Source organism: Erythranthe guttata, chromosome 14 (assembly GCF_056151865.1).
Source record: "Erythranthe guttata isolate IM_541 chromosome 14, IM_541, whole genome shotgun sequence".
Classification (NCBI taxonomy): domain Eukaryota; kingdom Viridiplantae; phylum Streptophyta; class Magnoliopsida; order Lamiales; family Phrymaceae; genus Erythranthe; species Erythranthe guttata.
Window position 1 is genome coordinate 18,009,356 of NC_142546.1, and position 18,981 is coordinate 18,028,336.

At 36.2% G+C, this 18,981-nt stretch overlaps 1 protein-coding gene across 3 annotated transcripts; it reads right to left on the reverse strand.

The window, feature by feature from the left end:
* Positions 1 to 2,961: 2,961 nt before the first annotated feature.
* REV3 (recovery protein 3) lies at positions 2,962 to 14,974 on the reverse strand. Of its 3 annotated transcripts, none has more exons than XM_012976098.2 (15): positions 14,619 to 14,974; positions 14,357 to 14,439; positions 13,483 to 13,540; positions 12,271 to 12,320; positions 12,069 to 12,181; positions 11,369 to 11,411; positions 10,806 to 10,874; positions 10,052 to 10,201; positions 9,823 to 9,961; positions 9,636 to 9,727; positions 9,167 to 9,550; positions 4,898 to 8,430; positions 4,391 to 4,694; positions 3,498 to 4,115; positions 2,962 to 3,376 (listed from the first exon to the last, which is right to left on the reverse strand). In XM_012976098.2, exons 1-15 carry the CDS (start codon positions 14,722 to 14,724, stop codon positions 3,203 to 3,205), a joined length of 5,916 nt encoding a protein of 1,971 aa, XP_012831552.2. In that variant the 5' UTR covers positions 14,725 to 14,974; the 3' UTR covers positions 2,962 to 3,202. The 3 variants fall into 3 exon arrangements, with proteins under 3 accessions (XP_012831552.2, XP_088668800.1, XP_088668801.1); XM_088812674.1 differs by having other exon boundaries at positions 10,806 to 10,870; positions 14,619 to 14,960; XM_088812675.1 differs by lacking the exons at positions 9,823 to 9,961; positions 10,052 to 10,201; positions 10,806 to 10,874; ... (4 more) ...; positions 14,357 to 14,439; positions 14,619 to 14,974 and having other exon boundaries at positions 9,167 to 9,546; positions 9,636 to 9,725.
* Between the last annotated feature and the right edge of the window lie 4,007 nt (positions 14,975 to 18,981).

Consider the following 18,981-nt stretch of genomic DNA (forward strand, 5'->3'; position numbering starts at 1 on the left):
GTGCTTTTCTTTTTAAATTTCTCCACATAACTATTTAAAAAAGGAAAAATAAAATATATTAGTACAAAAAATAATAAAGAGTTCGAAACAAGTGTTCAGCTCAAGACAACGGAAATTAAACGAAAAAAGCTCAAAATCCATAAAAAATATCATTATGTTGAAGTTTTTAATAAGGCCACGGCTAGTCGCGATACTAGTTCAATAAGTTAAAAATTCTATTTTATTAAGAAATGACAAATATGTCATATAGTAAAATTACCTTTTATTTGTTCATGGAAGACCAAATAATAGATCAAGTATTTTGCAAAACAAAAATAAAATAAAAAATAAACGCTCCACTGAAACCCTTCTTCCCCTTCCTCGTCGCCCATGTCAGTCCGCCGCCGGCACCGCAAGCTTGTCGCTCGACCACCGCTGCCATGAGCCACCTTAAAAAATAAGAAAAAAAAATTTAATTGAAATTGTTTATAATCAAAATCATGATGTCGAAAATATGTTGCAAATCGAGACCTTAGTGTCGATTTTTTGAAAACCAAATCGACATGTTGGTTATGTCGAGTTTGGTGCCAGAAAATCGACATCGAGATGTCGAAAATATATGGTACAAATAGACACCTTGGTGTCAATTTATTGGCAACCAAATCGACATGTTGGTTATGTCGAGTTTGGTGCCAGAAAATCGCTACCAAGATGTCGAAAATATATGGTGCAAATCGACACCTTGGTGTCGATATTTTGGCAACCAAATCACATGTTGGTTATGTCGATTTTGGTGCCAAAAAAGCGACATCTTAGTGTCGATTGTTAGCTACCAATTTCGACCTGTAAATGTTGAACGGGTATGCGCTATTTTTTTTTCTTTTAAAAACGATTTCTACCATAAAATCTTCCATTTTAATGTCTTTTGATTCCATACTTGCCCTATTTGTAAGGTTTGTTGTTTTGAGGGTTTTGAATGTTTAGGTTTTGTGGGTTTATGGAGGAGGAAGAAGAAAGGTTTTTGTGAGTTTTGGAAGACGGAGAAGATGGTTTGATCTTGTGGTCTTGTGAATTTTTGTGGTTTTTGAATTAATGGTATTGCATCATTTTCATTTATCCTTTTTTTTTTAATTAGTAAAAGTATTATAGTATTTGTATATTGAAAATTTTGAATTGGTCTTGCACTTAATAGAATTAATATTGCAAATAGTTGCGGTCTTTTAATCATAATAATGAACGGTGAATTAAGAAATAATAATAATGTATGAAAAGTGAAAATATATCATTCGAACAATTGTTGAAGTCCCCTCTCTTCAATCCTTATTGTCTTCAATTCTTATCTACTGGTGAGCTTTCGAACGAGATCACAGTTTCACGAACGAACTCGAATCACAAATTCTTCAAACATCCACGTCCCACAAACGATTAGCTTTCTACAATCACCGCGAGCATCTCGTGTTGATAACTTGTTGTAAAATGACGTATCTAATCTAGCTCTTTTGTTTGGTGATTGTGGAAATACATAAGATCATAAATACAAGAATAGAAATACAGAGAAAGTAACAACACAAGAGAGACAATTCGTAGAAAGATAATTATGGTTGTTATTAAGGGAGGGGACATTCTCCCTTAATTATGGTTGTTATAGATGTAAACTACCAGAAGGTACAACAAGGTTACATAAAAGTTACATGGAAGTTATAACCTACATACACCATGGAATGAATTACGAGGATAATGAGAAAATTGAGAATCTCTAATGGTGTGGCGGGAGTTAGGGCATCTCCGACCGGACGCCATAACGCCATTTTTTCTTCTAATTTAGGTGTTTTTAGCCTCCCACCCGAAATTCATATATCACCATTACATCTAAAATTATAGAGATTTGGTTTTAGCCTCCCACCGTGGTCAACCCCCATATCACCAAATACTCAAATCCTATTTTTCCACCAAATGTTTTGGTGAAGGAATTTTCATCTCCCACCGGTCCACCATTTTCCTATTTTTTCCACCAAATCCTATTTTTCCTACCAAATATAGAGGTCAAAATAGGATTTGCCGTAATTAACATCATTTTATTAAGTACCATATAAAATGACGATTTTAACTAATTGCACCCGATTACCAACTTATTAGCATATTTATCGTAAATACATTGGTATTAATTATTAAATTAGTTTTTAAAATATAAATACATTTGTTATTATTAACAAAACATTAATTATAATAATATAAATATGCTTATTTTTAATTAATTTGTATATTTTGTTGGTATCATGTTTATTAGTTCATTTCTTTACTTGACTAATACGCTAATTGCTATTAATAAAATATAATAAGCAACAATAGAATAATTAACGAAACACACTTTAATTGATGAAATACATGATGAGACATTTAAATTGAAAACATAATTTTTAAAATTGATGACATAATTTTTAAATTATATAGTTTAAAAAAATTATTACTTAACATTGGATCTATAATTAATATTTATGAAATAAAATATAATAAAATTACGATTAACATTAGATTTATAATTTTGGGGCATATACGGTGAGCTGCCATGGGAGACCAAACCAAATCTCATTTCCTATAAGTGGTGAAATGGTGAAATATTATTATTTTAATATTTGGTCTAAATTCTGGTGAAACCCATTGGAGACCAAAAACATCATTTTTCCACCAAAAATGGGATTTGGTGAAAAAATGGTAAAACCGGTCGGAGATGCTCTTATAAACTCCGAGTGACTCAAAATATATTTCTGTAATTACAACTAAATGTTCAAAATTTGTAGTAAAAATTTACCCGCATAAACTACCAACTACCGAATTTTTACTGTTTTATTTTATGCAACTTTTAATTCCCAAAATATATTTTTGTAATTGCAATTGAATACTTTATTATTGTATAACATTACCAGCCAAATGATTTCCTCCTTTTTCACCCAAAAAGCATACACTTCACTGTGCAAACAAACATCACTCAATCCTTCGATCGTTTTATTATTTCAGAAATAATTACAGTTCCACAAATAATTATAAGCACCCAAAATCAAAATAATTTTATACAACATATATACTGCAAGCAACGCGATCACTTATGCTCCGTTTGGTTCAAGGAGAATAGTGCAACAACAAGGAGGACATCTCCAAAAGAGGTATTTATGTATGTAGTTACATATCTAACAAGTATAGTCTATATAAGGCACATAAGATAGAGTTAAAACCACTCCACCGTACATTTTGGGTAGAAACCGGTTCTTGTAGCAACTTCCGAGACCGACTGCAACTCTTTCTGAACTTTCCTTCTTTCATAGAAAACCGAACATGCCAATGAAATGCATTTCACTCCACTTTCAATACGCCAATCTCCACCCCCACAGTGACGACATATCTGCAGAAATACGTGATAATAAAAGGAATAAAAAATTAACCATTCTAAATTCCACTATAAAGATCCTTTTTTCCATTTTAAGACATTTTACGACATTCAAATTAACTAATGTAATACTTACAGCAGCAAGGTGTTGGATATCCTTTTCGAGTTTCCAAGTTCTTCCTATCAAAGCTGTAGCAACAATTGATTCGTCCTTGGAACAGTTTGGACAGAGTTGATTTGATCTTCCCTGAACTAACTCGCCACATAGGATACAATGTTTCGATACGTAGTAATAATCAATTCTTGTCCTCTGCGGATTTGTCACAAGAGAGTGGCGTTTTCCAACTGCTTCACGTGCCGGACGAGGCATCTCTACAAACCACTGGTTCAGATCAGCTCCAACAAGGCCAAACACTCTCTGTAAAGCTGGGATTATCTGTTTGCTGATGTAATAAACATCGTTTAATCTGAAAGGGGAATTGATGGCAAGTAGTTCAAGTGGGTCCACAACCATATCAACCAAACGAGCCCCGGGTTCACCATGGACCACTACATAAGGTATTCGCTCAGCATAACGAGGTTCCGCCCTGGGATCGGCTTTCAATTTTTTAGTGGCCACAATTGCAGCTGGAGGGAGTGAACTAGTGCGTGTACTGTAAGTACCGAGGCGAACCTCCTTAGCGAAAATAAAATCCTGAAGAGACACCCTGCCAGATAATATCCTTGTCCACTGACGCAGCAAATATGCTTTGACCTGACCAAAGGAAAACAGAGAAAACGTCGTTGAGTCAAAAAATCAACCAAAGGAATCAAGTTTCAATATGTTTTTAGTAACTATCAAAAGTACGTACGTCTATCAAATAAGTGCCACTATGAACTTTAGGTTTGTCGCACTTGTAAAAAAATCCGTTGACGAGGCATACGTTTCAAAGTACAGGCAAAACACATTAATACATCCAGAATTCAGACAAGACTCCAGAGAGAGAGAGAGAGAGAGAGAGAGAGAGAGAGAGAGAGAAGACTCCTTACCTTGTCAATATCATGACTTTCAAAATAGGTTCTTAATGACTGCTCCATAGTTTTAGATACAGCTTCACATGTATCTCTTCGCACTGTCTCAATACCCTTAGCATCAAAGACTGGCTTGCTCTGCTCAGGACTTTCATAACTATATCCAACATATCGTTTTTTCGTGAGGAGGAAACACGGGTAGTAAACTTTTTCCATTTTTAATGTGACGGGAGTTGGATTCATTTCAGTTATTGCTGATGCAATTTCTCGTCCAATTGTGAAAGCTTCTTTAAGAGAACGCCCTTTAAGGAGTACAAACATGCTGTACCAGACAGAGAAAAATAATTTCTTAGTCCTATAAAACTAGATAAATGTCCAACAAATACGATTCAACTAAGATGATGTGGGCCCATGCAACCATGCACAAATGATTTATTCAATTCAATTTTCTTCAATTTTGAATCCACTCATTACAGAATTAAAGATCATATCTTCTCAAAATAAACTGATAGATAAAATACACACCTGTCTGTGTCACCGTATATCACTCTAGCTTTCCACTTATCATTTGAGTTTACAAAAGAAATTGCAGCTTCCAGCGTTCTACGGCCACATTGCACAATACTGTCGGCAAGCTCAGCACAAGGCATGCGTCCACTAAATCCAGCAGCTGTGTATCCATAAGTAACATTTGCTATAAGCTTTAAAGCAAGCTGTCGAGCATTAAATATCCTGTGAAGAACCAGCTGAGAAGCATCCAATTTTTTCATTGCTTGTTTCACCATAATTCTGGTTGATAATATCTCGTCTAATAGCCTAGGTAGTATCCCTTTCCGAACTTTTGAAGGAACATAGACAACACCATTGGGAGTAATCAGTAGTTCATTTTTCAAATTGTGTAAATTATTAATATCTGGTATGTACGAACTGACACCAAGAGTATTTTCCTTCGGAGGTGCAATCTTTCCTAGGCATGTACAAAAGCAAAGGTTATATGCAATTACCATCGATGGATAAAGTGACTGAAAATCCAAAACAATGACAGGATCTGCATAAAAATTAGATTCCGGCTCCATAACAAGAGGTATGCATTCCATAGCTGGTTGGTTGGCAACTTGGTGGCTTCCAGGAGAAATGGCAAGATAGTTCTGTGTATGTGCTAACCGCAGAAACATTGATTCAACACGATACTGTGAACCTCGAGATAGTACTGAAAAAAAGTCAATGCCAAATACTCGAGCAAGTTCTGATGTTCGGTTTATCATATCAAGCTGATCCATGATTTGCAAATTCAACTTTGCTCTCTCTAATATATAATCAATAGACTTGTACCTTGCTCTTCCAGGACCACTAGAAAACCATTCTGTCAGAACTTCCCAAGGGATATAAGGAATTGTTCGCCTCAAAACTGCTTCAGTTACAGCTTCAACAGTGTACATATTAAGCTTAACTTCATTCCTCATCAGTCTCCAAATATTAAGCACAATTCTTCCACCTACATGAAGACCACTGGCATGTGTTCTTCCCCACTCATCGTCAATAATGTTCTCCAAAGGGACTGCTTCAGTTGTTACTGATTCAGAAAATATGCCTTTCATCATCTCTTTTTCAGAAGTTCCGGAATCTCCAGAAGCTACTTTTATTTTTGATGGTGTCCTTGATATATTATTTAGCAAACCAATGCCAAGGTGTGCAGCCCTTTCGGCCAGAAATCCAAGGGAGCCACTTTGAACATCCCAGCCCATCAGAACATCTGGGTCAGATGCATGAATGACCTTTGTAAAATGGTTAAACAATTGTAGCTCTTCGGTAAAAACAAACAGCTTGGACTCTGAAACAGCATCAAGGTCCTTTTCAACATTAACAGAATCATAACGCAGAAGAATGCGAGTGTCGAGTGCAGATTCTTCATCCTCTTGAATAACAAGAACAATGACGTTGACGGCATCAAATCGAGGGTCGGGTCTTAAATCTCCTCTAGATTCAGCCAGTACCTCTATACTGATCAGCGTTAGTTGCTGCCCTTGACCAACACTTGCTGGATCCCGAAAACCAATTTGACTCAATGGAGTCAGCCTCACCATTTTATCAGGACCAGATATCTGAGAGATATCTTGCGAGAAGCCAGTTGATATTTTTTTCTTAGCCTCGTTACGAATTTTAACTTCCGTATGGCAGTTATCTTGATTAAGCTCGTGTAGTTGATTAAAATCAGACTTTTCTTCATACGAAGCAGAACTAGTCAAAGGGGAATTACTGTCATCAGCCCGAGAACCCTGTGAATCCACTATATCACCAGGGAATCCCTTAGATATCGGGAGAATCGGTGCATCTAGCTTTTGCTCCGAAGTATTATAGCAATCAAATGACAACCACCTATCAACAGATTCCCGAGATGGAGGTGACACTGCAGGGGTCAGCATGTATAAATATGACCCGTCATTCTGATGCATGACAGGAACACCCATTACTAGTTCATGGCTATCAATATGCTCGCAGTTTCTAGGGCTAACACCCTGAAGATCTTCTTCCTCTTCTAGGGAGTTCGTCGAGAAAAAAGGAACGCAACCATCTTCAAATCTTCCCTCAAGAGATGCTCCTGCTTTACTGCCCCCATTCCCAGGCAACACAGAACCTTCACTCTCAGGCTCATATGTCCAGTCTATAATTGGAGGTTTTTTCGAGAAGGTCATACCAATTAGGTTTACAGTTCCAGCTTCATTGTTTATATCTTTTGACGTTTCACAAGACTTGGATAAGTCGAAACTTCTTCCGTGATGTGGTGGATTTTCGAACTGCGGAAGTGTTGTTTGCATTCCCATGCCCTTCAAATCCTCAGCTGGAATTTCAGCCAACTTACACATAGAGATTGAGGTCTGACATCCACTTTCACTTGTATAGTCAGTTCTGGATACAAGGTCACTTGGACCTATATTTGAAGGCACAGTAGAAGAATCCAAAGCACCTTTTTGCCGAACGTGAAGATTTGCAAGCTTGCAAGAACTGACATGAAGGTTTGTATCATAATCCATAGAGCTCTGTGAATATTCACCACGATAGCTTTCTCCAGAATCAACTCGTTTGACATGCTCCAGATTCCCATTCATTAACTTATTTAACACTTCAGTGCTATCCTTGCTAGAGGATAGAGGCAATTCTCTATAAATCGGAAGACGAGAACTGGTTGATTTATTGAGAAGAGCCTCGCACACATCAACGGTAGATCTCATGTTCCTTGTATTACACGTCGTCCCCTCATCTTTTAAAGGAGGTTTATCGATGGGTGAAAAAAGATCCTTTTTCTCTCCGATGTCAATCAAAAAATTTGTGTCAAGATGTATATCTCCTTTCTCGCACTCAGCATCACAGTATGATTCTGCTTTATAATCTTCCACTAGGCTCCCAAACTCAGATAGTTCAGCTCGATGAGACCGCTTTCTCCTCATCAAATCTCGTGTAGAGCATTCAAGCATTACTGGTGGAATTTCTTCTGCTTCCTTCCCAATCCAAGAAGTTCCTAAACCTTCTTTTTTCTCATTGTCACATCCACTTAAAATGGAAAATGTGTTGGGATGTGAAACATCGCTCGCTTTCTGAGAAGAAATAGGTAAAGAACCCCATCGAGGTCTTTTCCTTCTGTGCTTACAGGTTAAGTTTGAATCTAATTCAGGCCATGATTGAACTCCCACAGACGGGTTTGCTTCACTATTATCTGTTTTGATCGACTTACTGGAGCAGGGAGTTGACTGAGGATCGTCACTGGAGCCATCCACTTGAGGTATTAAGTTATTCGACATAACTTTTCGAGAATTATTGTGCTCACCGTTCAACTCGTCAAAGTTTAACATATCTATAGAATCAAGAATGTCTTGACATTCTTTCTGGGATTCACTCTCATAGTCCCCATTGGCTCTCTCTAAGACCTTGTTGATGTCTTTTGAAGGTACTAAGGGACTTAAGAGTGTCTCCCGAGCGAGTTCATCATCAGAATTGATATCCCCTTCGGCTTGAGAAGATGCAAGCCACTTCAAAAGCCTTAATGCATCGTCATCTGTGTCCTAATGAATATGTTTCATTAATACTAAAATTAGATACACTTGTACACCAAAGGATTAAGATGGAAAAAAAAAAAAAAAAAAAGGTAACCCCTAAAATACAGTGTGACACCATATAAATAAGACCAAGCCAGTCGATATTATAAAGACAAATCATACAACTAAGTTAACGTTAACATAATGAAGACAAATCATACAATTAAAGTTGTTTGAAATAAAAGCAACTACCCTGCTTCCCAGGAATGTTAAAACCACATCATTTCACTACTTGACCTAAAATCTGCGACACAAAACATTGAAGACCCACTACTAGATAGTTAATTCTATTTTATTAATTTGATTTGATTAATATTTGCACTTATACCAAGCACTTAGTACCCCTATTAATTTGATTGATATTCTATTTTGTATTCATCAACTCCGTTCAGACTGTTAATTCCATGGCATAATTCAATTTTAATATTCAAGGAAAAAGTAGTGTATTAAGCATTAGCATATGGCACAAGAGATTAAGGAAAATCTGAATATACAAGGACTACCTACGAGATGCAAGGGGAGCATCAAAGTGCAGGGTTATCTATGTCACTAATTCATAAAGAAGAACAGTGAAAGAACTTTGTTTGGGGTCACAGTCTATACAAATTAGGACTCTAAGCATGAACTAAGTCTAGTATAAAGGAATATCTTCTCCATACTCTCCCTTATCACTCTTATTTGAGTCGGAAAAACTAAGTATTACCTTTGCATTCGATGGTCCCATGGTGCCAGATATTTGCAGTTGATCAGCTGCATCAATCTCATTAGTTTCTGAGGCATTAACTTTCTGAAATGGTGAATCCAACAATAATGAAGATCCAATTGTGTCACTTGCTTTGAAATATTTGGAAGGCAAAGGATTGCTATTCTCGAGGTTAGCAATCCCAGCGTCAACCAAATCTGCACAACCTACAGACGATTTGATTGATTCTGGAGTCAAATGCGACCAGCTTTCTGCATCATTTTTCACTTCCATAAAATTTTCAAACTCAACTTCATCTGACAGAATCCTCAATACATCTCGCGGACTTGGTTTGTCAGAGTAAGGAGGTATGGCCTCAGGCACACCGTTCCTTTCATATTCTTCCTAGCGTAAAAAGAAACAACTCGTCATTACAGAACATTCAATTCAAATATCCATTCAGTAGAGAATGTGTGGATTGGAAGCAAACCTCCCACATTGGTATTAGTGACTGAACCATTTTAATATCGGAACGGGTTTGAGAAAGAGGTGCATAAGATGTCGACTGCTGATTTATGATATCTGGACATCAACGTATGATAAATAAAAAATATTAGCTAAAATGGACAAAGGAGAGGACAGCATCAACTTCAAGGCAATTATAATAACAAACAAACCGTGTGCTATGGCATCTACTTCCAGCTCAGAGGTACTCTGACGTCTGAAGTGAGAATTATCTTGCCAGATCCACCCATCCGGAATTGTAGAAGATGTCCATATTGGGGTATTCACATTCAAATCACCACCTAAATCTGCCTAGAAATGAAATAACATAGAATAGAATTAATAAAATTCTGAACCGAAAAATCGACCCACTAGAACCTGCAAAAAGAACATCACAAATACCTGAGATTCCATGGAAGCGGATTCATCCGTCAATGGTCTCGTTTTGCCGTTGCACTGAACTTTCGGCTGAAAGAAAACATCTGGAACAGGATACCGAAACTTTATCTTTGAAACATGTAAATGACCCATCCCATACAAATTGTAGTCGATCTGGAAATTGTGAAGTAGATATCAAGTCGTATGAGCTACATATAGGGTGTAAAACCCCCTAAGAAATTCGACATTGAAACATCAAATCCACTTCGTTTGTTATAGAAAACCAAATATCATGTGGTGAATGGAGGAACCAACTAAAGTATAAGAACACCAGGACATTAAATACCATAACTAATGATTCGTGTATGTTTCATAAGGCACGGGGAGCAGTTTCTTGGTAGATGTTAAAATTCTGAAGAATAACTTTGATTTACTTCTGAGAAAATACTTTATTAACATACTAGACTGGCGACTTGTACACAATTTCTAGAATCCCACTACCATGAACAAATTGCCACTAAAATTGCCTTCAGAATTTGTTACACTGACGTGTCATTTTCAGCTAAAAAGATAAGAACATAATCCTTGTAATAAATCACTATTATCCTTTACAGTTAGAAGTTAGCTCGCAAGTGCCATAACATCAAGAACGATGATGAGCTATGCAGGGCTTCTCTTATTCTGGAGAGAGGTCAAGGGCTCGAATCCATTTGAATGCATGTGATGTAATGGTCACACATAAATTATAAGGCCAACTTTGTTTTTAAGATGTACATACCAAGAACTGGAGAAGAAAAGGTATATGCGATTCATAAGGCTGTAAAACTTTATCCAATATTGCACCTGTCTACACCAAAAAATCAAAAGTGAACGGTTAGATACCTCTAATCTTGCAAATTGTTAGGAAGAAAAACTCCAACACAGACAAAATTTACCTTAGATAACCAATAAAGGTTTTGGGTTCACAATCACTTGGCATGTGGCAATAGAAAAAAAAAGTTGCAAGAAATCTAAAAGTATTGCATTTAGGAGAAGCCTATCACTTAAATACATGTGCATATTCACAAACACACATGTATACACAAACAGACACATATACATACATAGAGAGAGAAGAGAGGGCAGGGGGAACGCATCGAGAAACCCAAAAAAAAATGCCGAAAGGAATGATGGCCCAAACATTGTAGAGTGTATCACATCAAAACTTGGTAGATAAAGCACTTAAACAGCTCAAGTCATATTTAGCACTTGCACACAATGAAATACATAAATTACAAAGGTGCCAGAAACTACAAGTTTGAATAATACAAACTACTGAAAATTAAGAAGCTCAAATATTACCAGAAGAAGATTTGCAGCACGAGAAACATCCTGTGGATGATAGCTGATCTTTATGTCAAGGTGTTCGTTGAAAAAGTCAATTGGCAGTAGATAGAAAGAAAAAAAGGATAGTGAATCGTAAATTCAATGATGTGAGGAGAACTATAAAAATCAGGATATGCAATAATTATATGTCAATGTAAGTAGAAATCATAAGAATGGCTATCGACAACAACTTGAAACATAGAGGACTCTATTGATGGTGATAATCTTATCAAGATTCAAGAGTTCAAATGGGAAGGAAGTATAGAATGCCACCGAACTCTAGCAGTAGAAATACTAATTGTTCCCCGTAACATTATTTTTGTGGTGCTTTATACTCTCACATACTTGATAAATATTATCACAAAAGTGTAACACTCACATACTATGTCACCCCTAACGTAGTACTCAGAAAATCAATCAGCATAGTGTATTACACCCTCGCCTATTGGATGAGAAGAGGAAATAGAAAAGGAATGTGCATAATTACTTCAGTCAGTGCACTATTAGACGTTAAAGGGTTAAAAATCATTACTTCTGGTAACTATATGAAGTTGCAAATTTTGGAAATTGGAAGACAAGTTCCAGAGCCCCTAGGATGTTCTATTTATATAATAAAGGATAATCTACAACAGCAACTTAGGCAGGTAGAAAACGAAAATATCAAGAATTAGGATACAAATAAATCTTCAGAAACAGATCCTCTGAAGAATGGTAACCATAAAACTTCTTTGCCCGAACAAGATCGCAACCGTGCACATGTTGACGTTTTGAGCCAACATTACCTTTGAGCTGTCAAAAGTTAAATCCAAATTTTCATGGTATGTTAGTGTGGGGTAAGCCGTAGAATGGGAAATGGCAAGCAAAAATCAGTGAGGTACCTTCAAAGCCTTCTCAAGGGCAAGAAATATAGTATGTGTTTGCGAATCAACTGCTCAATTACAAGAAAGGAAAAAAGAAATATAAGTCCAAACAAAAAGTACAATACTAAACTTACTTCAACCATTTTTTTAAAAATGGCCGGAGGGGACAAATAAAACAGAACTACAGAACTAACAATTACCAGGTTATCGAGCATATTACGAAATTCATAACAATGACCCCTACAGTTGTAAATTAATATTTTCAAAGAAAAGTAGACAACTTATGCAGTTAACAAGTATTTAACATGGCATACAAAGGTGATTCAAAGGATAGAAATACATATATTTTAAGGCAACGAAGGCTCAAGATATAAATTTTCTTGTATATGCAAGGTGCAGGTTGGGTTGGAGATGGAGAAGGGGATCTAACCACACACAAAGTTGATCATCGGATAAAAACCAAATAACACATGCATACCCAGGAAAGGAATTGTAAGCTTCAAAAGGTCTCTTTGAATCGTTGCAAATTTCTAGTCAAGGCAGATTCAAATTCCTAATCTCAGATCTCACATAGCCGAGTGTCCTTTCTGATGAAATGTGCTGCTCCGCTAAAGTTATTATTTTGGGAAATGAAGAGTTTCTTGTACTGTACCGGTCCTTCTCTATTACGTCAAGCCCCATTCTTGGGAGGCCTTTCGCTTGCCCGCAAGCTTAAGAAATATATGGCCCGAGTGTTTTGAGTGCTAGAAATATGTAAAATAATACTTGTATATACATATCCATTTGGATTTCTAGAAATAATTATTACTTCAAATATATTCAGTTGTTTACTTGACCCATATTTTCTCGTTGCAATCAATGTGGATTCTTACTGACTAAAAATTTTAGAAAACAGAAAAAATAACTAGATGTTTACCTATGACCATATAGCTAATTCACAATCGTACCTGACCGATCTTTTCTCTCAGTCTTAATGAATACATAGTTTTGCAAAAAAAAAAAGGAGCATTTCCCTAATTACTTACTATATTCAACCAATCTTGCGTCGTGACATATGAGATGTACAGAGAAAACTTCCGTTAACCAATTTCAACCTACACATGAGAAGCACATCTGACACACTAAAAGTGAGTAGCACATCTGACTCACAATACTGAGATTAAGTTTTCATAGATATAAAGACATAGATGATGCTTCCATACTACCATTGAAGGTCCAGCGAAGAATTACCTTCATCATTTGTTACAGGGCCCACATCAGAGCAGGGAATGTAAAGATAAGGTAGAGCCTGCATACAAAAAAGGTAGTTTAAAATCTAGGCCATGAAATGCAAACTTCATCAGCATAAAAAATCCAGTCCATGAAGCTAAAAAATTATGGTACAAACGATTCACGGGTTTGGAGAAACCCACTTATAGCTTTAACCATCAATAAATATAATTAATATAGTACAAACAATTGAAGAAGACAGCAGAAAGAGTATCAATATATGATAACTGTGATGAGGGATGTGACGGAAATAGGTTAAGGTGTATACTATTAGTTTTGGCTGGCAGCTCATTTTGCACTTGGCCCAGTATGTGAAACAGTCTATAGTACATTTTTTTTACACTGTCAACTAATAATGCATGAAATTAGATTTTGCAGAAATGAATAATAACTGAAGTCCCATGCATAAGTTATTCTCCTTGGTTTTAAGTAAGGATCGATTATCAAAATCAGCATCCTTCCCAAGTCACAAACCATGGAAATTCCAATACAGATATTCCTTAATTATCTGAGAACTAGATTCTTATGTTCTTCATTGAAGAACTTTGTACCCATCTTCCTGTTTAACTTGTAAGACCTTCAAGATGTAAAGAGCAAATGGTAGCAAGAATTCCCGGAGAATCTCCAATTAATGACCTCAACTGACCTCAATTTCAATTAAATTACGAGTGCAGCCAGCACCATGATATTTTGCATTGTTTAGAAAACCATGTAAGGGAAATTTTTAAAAGTTGTGTTCTATTTTCCCAGTGAAAGAGTCATATATATACGTCTTAAAGGGATTAAAAAAATTCAAACAAAAAATTAAACAAAAGTTTGAGCAGCAGAGTCATACTCGATGAACGTGCAAGCAAGTCTTCTGGCCAGCCGGAGTCGAACCGTATATTCTTATCACTGGTACCTCGCTCACCTTCCCACCTGAGTACAGTAATTCCACACCAAACTCAGACCCACTGAGAATTTCAAAAAATTTAAACAGTCGCAAAAAAAAAATAAGGGGGAAAGTATTTACAAACAGAAGGATTTCAATTGAAAATCCGAAAAAAAAAAAAATTTGAAATGTCCAGAATAATTCCAAACAATTCGATTGAAAATACCATGGAAAGTACTGTAAGAAATGTCAAGTTCATGAACAGGAGGCGCCATGTAGTAGTCGATTGAAACTATTCGGACGCTAAAGAATTTGGGTTGAGAACTCTCCATTTTTTTTTCCTTTTTGATTTTCGATTCCCTCTTTTCTGAAACCCTTTTCAGTTAATTTCATTCATTTTTATGTTGAATTCTGTGGGGGGAGAGAGAAGGGGGCAGACGGTGCTGCACTTGTCTGGTAAGCGGCACCGGAATTGCACAGATGAGAGAGAGAGAGAGTTCAATTTGGCGCCGAACAGCGACGTAGGTTTTATACTGTATTCGCCGGAGATGGAAAAGAAGGGAACCGTAGCTTGAAAGCTTTGCATTCATGGTCAAAGTAACTAACATATACTAATTGATTTTTTTTTTTCTTTTTTTCTCTTTTTGTTTAGCGGCAATTAGCAAAAAGTTTTTTTCAATATGGGGATTGATTTTTGGGACTTGCTAAACTGGGTACTATTTTTACGAATACGGTTTGCAATAATTCACTTTTCATTCTTCCTACATTTTTCTAGAAAAAAGAACTCTAAAGTTTTTATATTAGAAATCGTCCTGAAATGCATCTTGTTGAGGCGATTTATAAAGAAAAATGAGTACATCGGATAAGGATGGAGATACACAATACAAAATCTTATTCGTTTTTGTTTTATAAATCTGGAAAAGGTAGCTCACGACCAAAACGGGTACCCAAAATGGGCGCGTACAAGTCCGATTCACGTCCAAGTTAGGCACCAACAACCTCTGTCCAGTTTCTTTTTTTTCTTTTTTATTTATTTATTATTATACTACTTTAACTTTTTCAGGTTGAGCAATAAAATTCATCTACATTTGAAATTGATTATAGGGAGTATTTTGTAGTAACGGAACTATTTAACTCGAAGAATGAGTTGATAGATTGGGCGATGGCGGCGCCAAGGACCTAGGGGTGGAATTGGAGAAGCGTAGTAGTCCTAAAAATATAATATATCTTACTTCCGATCTATTAAGGAAAAACGAGTAACTTCAACTAACATAGATATGAAAAATAAGAGATAGCATGGCATAAAAAAATGTCATTGTAAATTTTACTTGGTGGGAGTCGAATACTACAGGGATAGATGGGAACTTAAAATATTATATTAGAAGCATAATCATGATCTCGTATATTTGTTGGGGCATGGGTCTAGTAAAATGACTCAAGATGAGATGGACATTACTCGAATGTTGGCAAATAGTCATGTGCCGCCGAAGAAGATTTTAATATATTTGAAAGAACAAAACTTGGTAGAAGATGTGTAGGGATAGCAACGGAGCCGGTACCGTCGAACAAGGGTAATACCAGAACCATTACAATTTAATATATGGTTGCGGCTATATGCAAGACTAAAACCACTTGTGCAAGACCAAATTAAAATTTTCAATGTATAAATACTATAATACCCTTACTTGTTAAAAAAATAGAAAATTCAAAATGTGCAAGACCAAAAAATAGAAAACACAAAAAACCCTATCACAAGACCACAAAACCACAAGACCAACTCTCATCTTCTCCATCTTCTAAAATCCACAAAACTTTTCTCCTTCCTCCTTCATAAACCCACAAAACCTAAACATTCAAAATCTCAAAATTCAACAAATCTTACAAAGATGGCAAGTATGGAGTCATAAGACATCAAAGTAGAAGATTCAACGGTGGAAGAACCCAAGAAAGTATACATTTAGGTGTTTTTAGCTAGAATATCGTTTTTCCAAAAAAAAAATCCCGCGCAAACGAATTCGACATGTACAGGTCGAATTTTATGGGTAAAAATCGACATTCAGATGTCGATTTTGAGGCATAAATTTCGACATTTGGCAATGTCGAATTTGTGCAATAATTTCGACATGTTAATGTCGATTTTTACTCATAAAATTCGACGTTTAAGTGTCGATTTGTGATACAGTTTTTCGACACCTTGGTGTTGATTTTTTCCAGATTCAAATTTAATTTGTTTTTCTTCTTTTTGTAAGGTTGAACAAAATGAGGAATTAACAATTGACTACTCTAGTGAATTCATCAACCACGATACATTTGCAACAAGGGATGAATTGCTGAAATGAGTGAGATAAGTGGGTAGATGGCTCGGAATGGTCTTTACAATCAAGTGATCAAATCCTGGACTCAATAGACGTAGAAGACCTTATATGGTGTGTGAGCGTGCGGGTGAGTATTGTGGCACTAAGGTACCTGGTAAATTTGAAACTGCAAAACGAAAAAGATGTACGAGGTCAAAAAAATGTAATTGCCTTTTTAAATTAAAAGGCACTAAATTGGGCATGGATAGGGGCGCAAGTTGGAACGGAAATTCCAATTTCCGCCGGTTTCGATCCGAAAAGTTCCGATTTTGGAACAACTTTATTCATTCCGACTTCCGAAATTCCGATTTCCGAATTTTTCCGATTTTATTGGATTGGAATTGGAATTATATAAAATAAATTTGGAATTTCCGATTTCCGATCCGATTTGATTCCGAAAAATTCCGATGTTTTTTCCGAAAAATACACCTATAAATAATAAATATTATATAATACTTATTTTTCCGAAAAATACACCTTTAAGTTTTGTTTTAGGATTTTGACATAATGAATTGTTGTCAGAAGTTTTATTAGATATTATGTTGTGTTTATGTTTATTTATTTTTTGAACTGAAATTTAGTAGTTATTAGTTTTACTTTTATCGACGTGGATGTTCTTATTTTTGGAAAATTATGAACATTTAAAAAAACATCCGCTAAGTTTTGAAATTTTTAAGCTCGTGCGATTTCCGATTTTTTTCCGAAATTGCGGGACTTTTGGAATTAGAATGAGTTTTTAGATTCCAAAAATTTTGGAATTGGAATTGGAATTGATTTTGTACTTCCGAATTTTTTTTGGAAATTTTCCGAAAAGGCTTATTCCGATCCGATCCATCCGACTTTCACCCCTAGGCATGGATGATGAAAATGTTGGATGGGAGCTCGAAGTTCTTTTTGGCGTTCATAATCACCCATGTTTTCCAAATTTGGAGGGCCACGCATATGCGGCAAGACTAACAAGCGAAGAGATGAAAATTGTAGAAGAAATGTCAAATGCGTTGGTGCAACCAAATGCAATACTTACAACATTGAAGAAGAGGAATGAGACAAATGTAGCTGAAATAAAGACAATTTACAATGCTCGTCATAGGCTTCATGCGATAGAGAAAGCCGGTAGATTTCAAATGCAACTTTTGATGACGAAATTGTCCGAACATAATTACCTTGAGGATCATAGATCGAACGAAGATGGTGAAGTCACTGATTTGTTTTGGAGCAACCCCTACTTGCTTGGCCTTAGCGTAGCTTTCCCTACGTGTTACTTATGGATTGCACGTACAAAACTAACCGATACGGATTCCCATTACTTGAGATGGTGGGCGTTACTTCTACGAACAAAACATTCTCCATTGCCTTTGCATATTTGCAATGTGAGAAGGCAGACAACTACGAATGGGCATTGAGGACCTTGGTGGAGAAGATGGGAGGAAGTCATAGTCCTAATTGTATCGTCAATGACCGAGGTTTGGCTTTGATGAAAGCTATAGCTCTTGTGTATCCAACCATTCATCATTTGCTATGTAGGTGGCATGTTAGCAAGAATATTCTTGCTAAATGTAAAAAAATATTCAAAAAGGAGAAAGAAAAATGGAAGTGGTTTGAGACAAGTTGGGAAAATCTTGTTGTGCAAGAATCGAAGGAGTTGTTTTATGTGGAATGGGATTTAATGAAACGAAACTTCGTTGATTTTTCGAAGGCTCTATCTTACATAGCTGACTTGTGGTTGAACCCGTACAAACAGAGGATTGTATCGGCATGGATAGACAAATGTATGCACCTCGGAAAATACACTTCTAACAAGTAATATTTTTATTATATGACTTGACATACACGTTTTTATTATATAATAACTAATAATATATACATCTTGTAATATATGATAGGGTGGAGGGTGCACATTCAAAGATTAAGAAAAATATGATGAATTCATTGGGGAACTTCGTTACTTTGTTCAACCATATTGACAACGTCTTGATGTTACAACAAACTAAAATCAAGGCTTCCTTTGAGATTAGCAGAAATACATACCAACACGGCTTCAAGATAGGACTTTACAGTGAACATTTAGGTTTTGTGTCGATGCACGCCCTTGAGTTGATCAAAATTGAGGTGGACAAATCACGTGAGTTGTCCGCTCAAGTTAAAGTGCCTTGCAGTTGCAATCTCCAAACAACTCGCGGATTACCGTGTGCACATGACATCCACGAGATTAATATGAAGTGCATTCCCATTCCA

Coding starts and splice junctions, on each gene's coding strand:
- REV3 (XM_012976098.2), bottom strand. CDS start 14,724: ATGGAGAGTTCTCAACCCAAATTCTTTAGCGTCCGAATAGTTTCAATC. Junction 11,412..12,068: donor CTGTTTCTGAAGATTTATTT/GTATCCTAATTC, acceptor CATAAAGATCAG/CTATCATCCACAGGATGTTT. Junction 9,728..9,822: donor AGTAGATGCCATAGCACACG/GTTTGTTTGTTA, acceptor GTTGATGTCCAG/ATATCATAAATCAGCAGTCG.